The 10,833-nt window shown below is 31.3% G+C and overlaps 1 protein-coding gene across 3 annotated transcripts; it reads right to left on the bottom strand.

The window, feature by feature from the left end:
• Positions 1–4,500: 4,500 nt before the first annotated feature.
• On the bottom strand, positions 4,501–9,001 carry LOC129285963 (uncharacterized CRM domain-containing protein At3g25440, chloroplastic-like). 3 transcript variants are annotated; one of them, XM_054921963.1, is made up of 5 exons: positions 8,426–9,001; positions 6,680–7,145; positions 5,837–6,238; positions 5,205–5,348; positions 4,501–4,842 (listed from the first exon to the last, which is right to left on the bottom strand). In XM_054921963.1, exons 1-4 carry the CDS (start codon positions 8,482–8,484, stop codon positions 5,223–5,225), a joined length of 1,053 nt encoding a protein of 350 aa, XP_054777938.1. In that variant the 5' UTR covers positions 8,485–9,001; the 3' UTR covers positions 4,501–4,842; positions 5,205–5,222. The 3 variants fall into 3 exon arrangements, with proteins under 3 accessions (XP_054777938.1, XP_054777937.1, XP_054777940.1); XM_054921962.1 differs by having other exon boundaries at positions 4,501–4,983; positions 8,426–9,000; XM_054921965.1 differs by having other exon boundaries at positions 4,501–4,983; positions 8,392–8,999.
• Positions 9,002–10,833: the final 1,832 nt, after the last annotated feature.

The raw sequence follows: 10,833 nt of genomic DNA, 5'->3' as shown, positions 1-10,833 counted from the left end.
CTTCTCCATCACCAAGAGTAGTCTATCGCTTTCGCTTTCAGGCCTGTCCTATTTCCATTCCTTGAAATTCAGGTCTGTCTGTTTTCTATTCTTTGTAACCAAATTATCTGTTTTACTGCAAAATTTGTAGTTCTTGCTAATAGCTTAACAATTTCAAGATTATTTATCCTTTTACCTCAAACCTTGTTTTTTCTCCTCTTTGTAATAGAATTTATTTTTCTTTTAAATTTTAAAAAAAGAATAAATTATTGTAGTCCAATATAAACTTCTATCCTTGGCTTTTGTTTCTATTGAGACATTTAATCTTAAAGGTTATTGTCGTGCTGTTTGGAAGAAGAAAACTTGTAACAAGTTTATGCCTCTTGTGAATTGATGATGGGAAGAAAATTTGAAAATTTCATAATCTTGCAATTAAAGATTGTCTTCATGTCTTGCTCTCATAGACATGCTCCATTGCAGTTAAATCTTACACCCATTGGTATATTTGTAATGCAATCAACTGATAAGAACAAGAAGAGGAAGCTAAAGCGCATTCAAAGATTGTTGTCTCCCTGGGGTGTTTAAACTTGCTTATGTCTGATAAGGGTTGTTTTAACTAGTTTTTTTGTGTTCCTTGTTTCTAGCTCAAGCTTGTCTTTGTAACCTTAAAAAAAAAAAAAAAAAAACAAGATTGTTGTCCCCCGAAATGCCAGTGACAGATTTGACTGATGTGCAAAATTTTGATGACAAATCCCAAAATGCTCAAGCAAAAATGAATGGCTCATTTATTCAACCTTTGGAGACAATGTATCCTCTTCAATGCAATTAAAGACAAGCTTTGAATGTTAAGAAAATCAAGGTAGTTAGTGACTTTTTTCTTTGGTATATTTCTAGCTCCATTTTTTTCATATCTTATTTGGCTGAATGAATTTTGAAATAAACAATTCAGCACAAGATTCGATCCATTTGATGCTTTTTCATATTGCAATAACAATTGATATTATTGATTGATTCATTCAAATTAATTATTTAAAAACTAGACCGAACTAGAAGGTTGAACCGGTCGAACCATTGACCAAAATAGTTAACGGCTTGATTTAAACAAAAAAAATCACTTTTATGATTTAGCTAGATTGGACTGAAACTGAGTTGTTATTAAGTTGAAAATCAAAGTTAAATCAGGAATTGAGTAGTTTTCAAAAACCAAACAATTTTAAACATAATATTAAAAAAAAGCTTAAAAGTTTAAAAAAAATAGAAAAATTTAAAAATTAAATCCTACTTAAAGCCAACTTTATTTTTGAGCAATTTACATGTAAAAAATATGATTTGAGATTTTTTTTTTATAAAAATGTTGACAGTTATATATATAAATACAAATATTTTTAAGTGTGTTTATATCTAATTTGACCAAAATTCACCTATATTTAACAAGTTATAAAATTATAAATTATTATATTATTACTTTATGGTCATGTTTTGCCATTTTATTAACATACTATAGATTTTTTTATATTTATTTTATTTAATTATTATATCACCAGTCCAATCACTGATCTAATCAATTAGATCATAAAAATCAAGAACCGTTGACTTTTTTTATTTAATGTTTAGTCTGACTTTTAAAACATTGACTTAAATACATTTAACAAAAGACATATAGTAAGAATAGTGTACATTCCTAAAATAATTTTAGAAGATTATGTATGACTATAAATGTATAGGATGGCAATTGATTTGCTCTATATTGGCCGCAAGTTATTGAGTGATGAATAGACGCAATTTTTTGTGATAAAAAGATTAATATTACAACAAATAAAAAGAGTCCTACAATAACATAAGCCTGTTATCAAAGAAACCAGTAATGAGGATCAGCAGCAAATGGAAAAAGAAGCAAAAATTGCAGTAGAAAATTAATCTACTGATGATGAAGAAGACTATCGAGCATGCAGTCTCTTAATAAGAGAGGCAGATGATAAAGATGAGGCAAACTCCCCATGAACAAGCCAATGAAGAACTAGTCGGAGACAGACTAAGCCAATAAGTTGAGGACCAACATGATTTGTCTTTTGCCAACGTTTTTCCATAGAGATCTGACGGAGAGTCCTCTTGGCTCTTGTATTGTTTAAACTTCTTCAGCCATCCTTTCCCTAATAATTCTACTCATAACATCCTAATACTTAGCCAAATATAGTTGAGGTAAGACAGCAAGCAAGCAACCAAAACTTAAAAATATTAGTAATTGCATGCATACATACATACATATATATGATTTTTTTATATTGCTCATAAATATCATTCTATTAAAAGCAATTATATTCAATGTACAGTCAGGTATTAAATGTAAACATTTCTTTTCATAGGAGTTCAAACATTAGTTCACTATGTTGCAAAGGACTAATCCTTTTAATTTATATATAAGAATTTAACACAAATAAAAATGGAAGAATGCACAATTTTTAAGCAAAAACATTCCTTTAATGTGTCAGATAAAAACCCCAGGAATAATGTGCACACAACATTGAGTCTTGTACTTTTTTTTTTTTTGAGTTACAGAAATTTAAATTATGGTCTTCTAAAGATAAAGCTTTCTGTTAAAAATACTTTAGAAATGTAGTTAAAACAATAATAACGACTTATTTTTTTTCCAATGAAAACTTTTTATTGGTTTTTATTTGCCAATAAGTTTTTTGAAAAGTCTTAGGATGTGACTCTCTCTTGTTTATTTATTTGTTAATGACTTTGTTTTTGTTGGGATCCATTAAGCTTTTCTATGACAACCCCATGATAGACTGTGCCTCTATTTATTAATCAATCTCCATGTGACATCCAATGTCTGATTGTACTTATCTGATATCTTTTACTGTCAAATTGGTATTGTCAGGTTAATTAAAAATAATTATGATTTGTTAGGGATAGTAAAACTTTTAATTCCTCAAATTTTTGTAATTATTGATTTAATCTTTTAAATTCAATTTTTATCAATTTAATGCTTTATATTTTCTAAAACCATCATGTTAATCCTTTAAATTTAAAAAAAATTCACTTTTAAATTAATCTAATATGAAGCATTTTGATGCGTTGCTATGTATATATAGTTCAATTAAAATAAATTAACCTTCGAATCAGTGTAACTTTTATTATTTTGATCCTTAATTTAATTCCTTATGTTGAGCATTGTTCTTTTATCTTTTTAAATTTTTTAGTTTGTTTTTTAGTTAAATAATTACACTTCCTTTCATTAATCTGCTTGACTTCCATTATATTCTATTATCTATGTAAATGAATTTTACTATCAGTATTGCCTCATATTTAAATAATAAGAATCAAATTGATAATTAAAACAAACTTAAAAAGACCAAATAAATTCAAATTAAATTTGAGGAACTAAAATGATAAATAAAATAAATATGAGTGATTAAAAAAAATTTATTTATAAGGTTTGGTTTCACGACCTTATTTGATATTTGATGGAACCAAGTCCCTTCCACCTACCTATGGCCATCATTAGTGAGGAATTGTTAAGTTACTCTAACCAATACCTTCACTTTTTTGTTGGGTGACATATTGACTGAGGAAAATATCATTTCCAAGTATGGACATGAAATCATTAACAAATTTCTTGATCTACACGAACTGGCTGGCATCCTATGCACTCTTTCCAAAATTCTCCCATCATAAAACCACCCCTAGAGCGTTTAGCTATCACAGATAATAATCTTAGATACAGACGTATAGATGTGAGCTAAGTATCTTCACTTCCCTTTTCAATATATAGGCTCTTGCTTTCCCTGTAATTAAAATAAATATACTCCTTTCAAAAATATAAAACATTTTAATCAATCTCATCCCCTAAAAAATAATTATTTACTTTTCAACTAATCCTATCTTTTCATATTTACTCCTATTAAATATCCTACAATAAATATAAAATTATTATTAATATGGACACTTTAAAAAAAAACAATAATTACACCTCAAAAAACTAAAAAATATCTTACATTTTTTAATATCCAACACCTCAAAAAATACCTTACATTCTTGAACGAAAAGAATGTATATAATATATATTGATCTGAAAGCCTTGGACAAAACTAAAGTTTTTCCTAAAGATGATAGATAAAGTCATAAAAACATCCCTGGTTCCAATATTAACCGAAACAAATTTTTTGATCCCAAAGTCCACAATTGGTCTAGTAGCATTTCCTCCCTCAATAACTAAATGCAAGCAAATAAATTTATATAGTCACAACTCACAAGGACATCTTGAACTTCCTGCGTAGTGCGCAGTTTGGGTGAGAAAGTATTAAGCGCCAATGTGGCAAATTTAATGGTTGACCATAAGTCATGTTTGTAGAGAGAACCCAAAAAAACCGATGAAACCTTTGACGCAGGGCGTCATATGGTGGAGCCGGAACTCAGTCCTCTGCTAAAGAGTTCAAGCCAGATAGCAGACTACGCAATTCACAGAGGACATACATAAGGAAGCTATGTTAAAAGTCTCAACAGGATTACCCGGGATACAAGGAAGAAATTATGATATGAATCTTTGGAGAGCCAGAGATTCAAACAAGTCTTAGCATTACAGTCTCATACTTCCAATGCAAGATTCAAGTCCCATGCCTTGCAAATGGGTCATACCAAATAACTCTTTTCTCACCTAGTATCTCAAGTGTTCAAACCAAATATATGTGCAGCTTGGTAACCATAAGTGCTGATCTAAAGTAAACTATGATACTGGCAAAGAATCACTTGAAAGAATAAAAATGCTGGACTTACATAATTACATTCCTTCAAGGGAACAAAAACATCTCGTCCATATCTCATGTATGTGATCTTTAGGTCTGGAAAAGCAGTGTTACCCTGCCCCAATCCCCAAAGGAAAAAAAAAACAATTTTCAATGATATGGCCCACCAAAAGAATCAGTAGAACAAAATGTAGTTTCAACACTTAGTTTAGGCAGTTTCCACTTGTCATCATTTTCTTCTTTACTGCTGTTCTTCCTGATTGACATTACAAAAAATAAAATAATAAAAAAACTGTTAGAAGGTTTTTCAAAAGATTCAGGCCATCCAATTGAACATATAATATAAAAATCTTAACCGAATCTTCAGGAAGTCAAAAACAAGACAAATATATTTATTAAGATTTTTTTTTTTTTTTTTGCCATCAAAACAAGAATCATTTATTATACAAGTGTTTAATCATGTAATATGATACTCACACACAGCATCTTTATTCATCAGGTTCCTCTCCCTTTTCTAAATCGTTCAAGGTGCTGATGGTACTCTTCTAGCTCTTCCTCCAGCTTCTCAATAAACTGGCTTGTATGCTCAAGGGACTGCTCATATCTATATTTCTCCAAGGCCTGGAAATTAAGGTTAATGAAATTAAGTGTTATGCAGAACTTAAAGAAAAAAGGACAAAAGAATAGTATCAGATACTCATAAAAGAGAATATTTGCCGGGGCAAGCATGTGAGTCAATTCTGTACTATTTCAAATTGCCATCTATTATATCAAACCACCAGGCCCAGAATATGATGAGCATTCAATAAATCAAGCGTAATGAAAATACTCCTAATGAATATCAATTTATATTTAGATAACTAAAACGAATACAAATCACTCCTTAAATCATAGTGTAAGCTCACCAGGAAAAGATGGCTTGCATACAAGACACTTAATTTTTATAACAACCTATCTGAAAGTAGATCATTTCTACATGAAATAGTCCATGGAAAGAGGGGGAAAGAATTATACCTTCTAAATAGCAGAAAAAGATACAATGTCTAATAAACAACCAGGCTATATTAACAATTAAGGTCGGTCAATGAATGACAAGGAGCTGAAATAACCTTCTCTTTTGACAGTGTATCTGGAGGTGACATTACTTTGGGTTGTACATAGTTCTTTCCACGGTAGAAAATTATAGTATTGTTGGGCTTGATGTCAATCACAATGCCTTTGCTCAGCCGAGCAAGCTCTTCAGCATATTCGTGAACCTGTCCTGGCTTGCAAGGCTTGCAGACAACCTTAACCGTCTCATGCCTCTTCCAATGAAGATGCATGTTTAGAACTACCCCACCAAACACTCCTCGCCTCCCAATTGGAACATAGTTTTTCTTTTTCTCACCAGTACGCTTCAGATAATGTATCTCTTCCTCTGTTAAAATCTCTGGATCATATGTTTCTGCTGGGGTTTTTGGTACCTCAAATTTCCGCAGCTTCGCAATCAACCAGGCTTCCTTTCGCTTGGCCTGCAGATTTCCAAGTTTAAAAGAAAGACACCAATAGATAAAAAGAATAAATAAGGGGAAATGAAAAATGCAGAATTCCAGCCTATCTGAATTCTGAGGCACTTTTGAAAAACAATAACCTGCATATTATCGAACTAATCAACAAGGCAATTGAGAAACTGCATGTTCAAAGCATACTTGTCTCAGTGAAAGACAAGAACTTCATAAAAGACTTTTCTTACATAAAATATATGTCCAATCATAATAAAAATTTTGTAATGTTCAACCCCCCACAAAACAATAAGTTGATTTATTTTGGGCATTTTAAGCAGCAGTAGTGTCAAGTAGGGATAAGCACAGCATCACATAAATTTTCATTGAAAACTGGAGAATGTCTTGAAAATATGCAGTTGCTGAAGTCATCATAAAAGCATGTTAACATCTGCAGTAAAATTATCTAACCTTCTCAAGCTTATATCTTATCCTCACTTCTGGATTTGGGGAATTCATCTTCTTTTTGGCCTTCAAGCGATAGAATCTGAGCTCCTTCAATTTTGCCTTTCTAGACATTTTAACCTTTTTCTTCTTCTTGCCCTTTATTGTGGAATTACTATTATCAGACGTCATGCCTAGAGAGAACCTTACAACATCATTGTCCGTGTTCAGCTCAAATGAGGCATTGCTGATGTATCTAGCTAGCAGCCAGTTCCTAAAAATACCCTGGGTTGACATGCTTGATCTCTGAATGAAAAGGAAACCCGAGGAAGAAGGTAATGATGCCAATCTTAAAAGATGCCTTGCCAAACTGTAGTTTCTTGGATGCAAACACATGTCACGCATAGAAGATTGGAAGCATAAGAGTGCCCAAGGCGATGACGTGACAGTTGGGACATTTTCATCTAGACTGCGAAGCCCATATAAGCTACCTCTGTAGAGAAGGAAAATAAATTTATTCAAGAGCTCAAGAAATGAAGAGGCACTTGAACAAGAGTAGGTCCGTAAATTAAGCAAATCTCAAGACAAGTTAGTGTAATTTACTATTAAAACTAACAGCTTGATTGAGTTGAGATTCTTTAATATATATCTATATAAAGAATCAATGAAAATTATGGAGGTATAACATTTTCCTGCCCAACAAAATGAAAACGTATCATTCAATATAATCTAAGAACACCATAGGCATACATGGTGTTATCAATGGCTAAAGGCAATGCCTACACGTAATAGTATATAGCCTTTGAAAAAAATTGTGCTTTCAAAAATTTTGTTGAGTTTCTCTTCTGTGCTCACCAATATTCACAGCTACAACTCACAAGTGCTTCTAAGAAGCATCCTAAGGAAAATATTTATTTTTCCAAGTTTCCACAGAAAAAATAAAGAGAAAAAGCTAAAAAACCTTCAAATCTTCAAACATTTCCTCTCAAATTTCAAAATTATCTATCCAACTTAGTAATATCTATTCAGGTAATCTTGGATAATCCCAGTTGCTTTATAAGAATATAAACCAAGATGTAATATGGAAACTATTATCAAATCAACATCCTGAATTTTCTTCCACAATAGTTATTTTCTAAAAAGAAAAAAGAAATTATTTGGAAAGCTCCCAACTTGAGGTAAAGAATCAAATCAAATCAGAAACGCTGCAATAAGTAAGCACCTATATCAATAACTATGACTTTGCAAATGGACAATTCTCAAACTCTTTTCCTTCACAACAAAATGTTTTCTTTGTGCTGTGATAATCATAGCCCTTGGAAGTTCAAACATTCAATTCATTCTTACCAGTCTTACTCCTTGACAGTTTGAACGTTCTATTTATGTTTGTTTCAATCATTGCATATTCTTGTTTTGGAGAGACTCCAAGCAAAACCACAGAATATCCATTCTCGAGATTTCATAAAATAGAAAAACATTTAAATATAATGTTACACTTTTATCTGGAAGCTGACTTCTAAGCAGCCATAAAGTTCTATAGCCCAAAAAACCCAAAAAAGAAAAAAACTGCAATCCAATAATAGGGGGGGAAAAACTGTTTTCTTCCCTTACCATTACTTCCCAATTATTTTACAAGCAACCGAGCAGAGAAGAGAAAAGTCAGAATCACAAAATAAGCAACTGAACAAAGGAACAAACACAACGGGAAAAGAACCAATGTAATTCAAATAGAGTAATACGTTCAATAGAGAGCGAGTGAGAGCGTAAAGGAACCTCTTGAGTGAGCAGAAAAAACGACGAGTGCTTCCTCTGATTGAAGCTCCAGCGCACATAGAATCCCCGAAATCCCAAATATCAGCTGACGACCGAGGTTAAAAGGAAACAAGATATAGAAATACAGGGCTCAATGCTAAAGAAATCGACGATCGAAATTATGCGTCTTAAAGCTTTCTTATGGGTCAAAAAGAAGAAGTGAGTAAAGTCATTTGTTTGTATTCCGCGTCAGAACCTAAACGGAGTTGACTGAAACACAGATATTAATGTCAGGAAAGAGAGATAACAATGAACAATGAGAGAGGAGGGAAGTCCAACGGAAAGTAGAAAGGGATGCCGCTTAAACAACTCAAGGGTTAAACACGCCGAAGTCATGGCAGAAAGGAAATCGATGATGCTCCAGATTTCCTTGTACGATTTTCAAAGAGGAAATCGAAACCGATGCGCTGAATCAAGGCTCAAACAACTCGAAATCATGGCAGAAAGCAGGAAATCGAACAGAAAAATGTTGAAAAAAGAACGAACATTGAGTCTAGGAAGAAGAGTGCAGCAAAGAAGAACCTGCCGAAGGGGAAGACGATGCAAAAGCTGAGAATTTTTTTTTTTTTTTAAAACCAGCCTATGAGAATATCAATCTTATTAAAGGGTCTAAATTTAATGGCTTAAATCTATGCTTTTAATTTTATTTTTAAAAAAATAAATATTTAATTAATTAAAATTATAATAATAAAATTTAAAGGCTTACAACTAAATGAAGACTTAAACTAAAACTATAAGTGAAAGTTCATTGCAATTACAATTGAATCAAAATTAATAAATGATTAGCTTTATCAAGAATGTTAAAACATTTAAGCTATCCATACATAATACATATAATGAAATACCGATTTGATTAATGTCTTAAAATTTTTCATTCAGTGGTGTAGTGAGTGTCTTTAATGACACTACAGAGATTGCCAATTCAATTAAATAATTATGGAACATGTTAGCATAAGATGTAGAGAGAATACTAAATCACAAATCACAAATCTACTATTTTATCCCCTGTTCAATAATTAATCAAATATAATTGAAAGAAATGGTTAAACTATGTTCTCGTCAAACCGCCACTTTATTTACAGTTTCATTTATTTCGAGTTAATCATATATTTCAAATGTGAATGAAATTCTATAACATGGACAATACAAATCCATGTTTCACCCAAACTATAAACAATGATTGAGCCTGATCAAAGTGTTTGTCTCTCCCAACTCAGTAAATAAAGGTTAAAATTGTAGTGTAACTCGATTTACAACTCATGCATGCCTCAATTACAAATGATTATTCTTTTTTTAAAATATTAAATAAATTCTGGAATCATGATTGATTATAGTAATTAGGCAATACAAAAGCCTCACCCGACAAGACTTCAACCTAATATAAAAGGATTGAATTGAACAACTCATGGTCTAGTGTAGTCCTTGTATAACTCAAAATTGAACAAGACCTAATTGGTTAGTAGAATAGAAGACTTATCCTGGTCTTATTTAATATTTCACTTTGTTTTTTTTTTTCATTTTCATCTATGAAATGTAGCAATTTATTTCAACATAATAAAATTACTTACAGTCTTTTAAAATTTTTCACAACAATAACAATTATAAACCCACAACAATTTCTAATAACAAGAAAAAGTATTTTGATTATAACACAAATGATTCAAATTAAACAACCTTCAACATGTTAAAGTCAATTACACTAAATCAACAACAAATTTCACCAATAAAAGAAAAGATTGAGGTTGGTCAATGCTAAAATTTTGCTCAATACTCATGACTTCATAAGTGTAAAATATAAAAAATTACTAATTATTATTATAAATTAACTCATTGTAATAATAAGTTTGTTGCCACTAGAAGGAGCAAAGCCTTAATTATAACATGAGATCTCCACATTGCTTCATACAAGCAAATTATTGTAGCAATTTATTGTTGATGGATATATCGTGATTAAATCACAGAGGTTACTCTAGGTAAAGACTCATCAAAAAGAGCTACGAGTTAAGTTGTATCAAGGGTTGTCAAACGCACTCACAAATGGAGAAAGAAATGCAAATTCTACAGGTAGAAGAATTATTTTGCCCTCGTCTTTCACAGAAGGGGCAAGATATATGATTCAAAATTATCAAGATGCAATGATAATTTGTCGCTGGGCAGGATATCCAATATTCTTATCACTTTTACTTGTAATCTTATATGGCCTGAGATTACTAGATTTTATAAGAAAAATTCATTCATTATCTCCTTCAAATCAACCAAATATATTATGCAAGGTGTTCAAATTGAAGGTAAAATCATTGATGAAGACTATCAATGACAAGAAGATTTTTGTAACCATTCGTGTAAGTTAGAAGGTGAAAAATTACAAT

This window comes from Prosopis cineraria, unplaced genomic scaffold, assembly GCF_029017545.1.
Source record: "Prosopis cineraria cultivar Desert tree isolate PC_DT_omini unplaced genomic scaffold, ASM2901754v1 PC11, whole genome shotgun sequence".
Classification (NCBI taxonomy): domain Eukaryota; kingdom Viridiplantae; phylum Streptophyta; class Magnoliopsida; order Fabales; family Fabaceae; genus Prosopis; species Prosopis cineraria.
The sequence above is the reverse complement of the archived record's forward strand: the minus strand, read 5'-3'. Positions and strand labels throughout refer to the sequence as shown.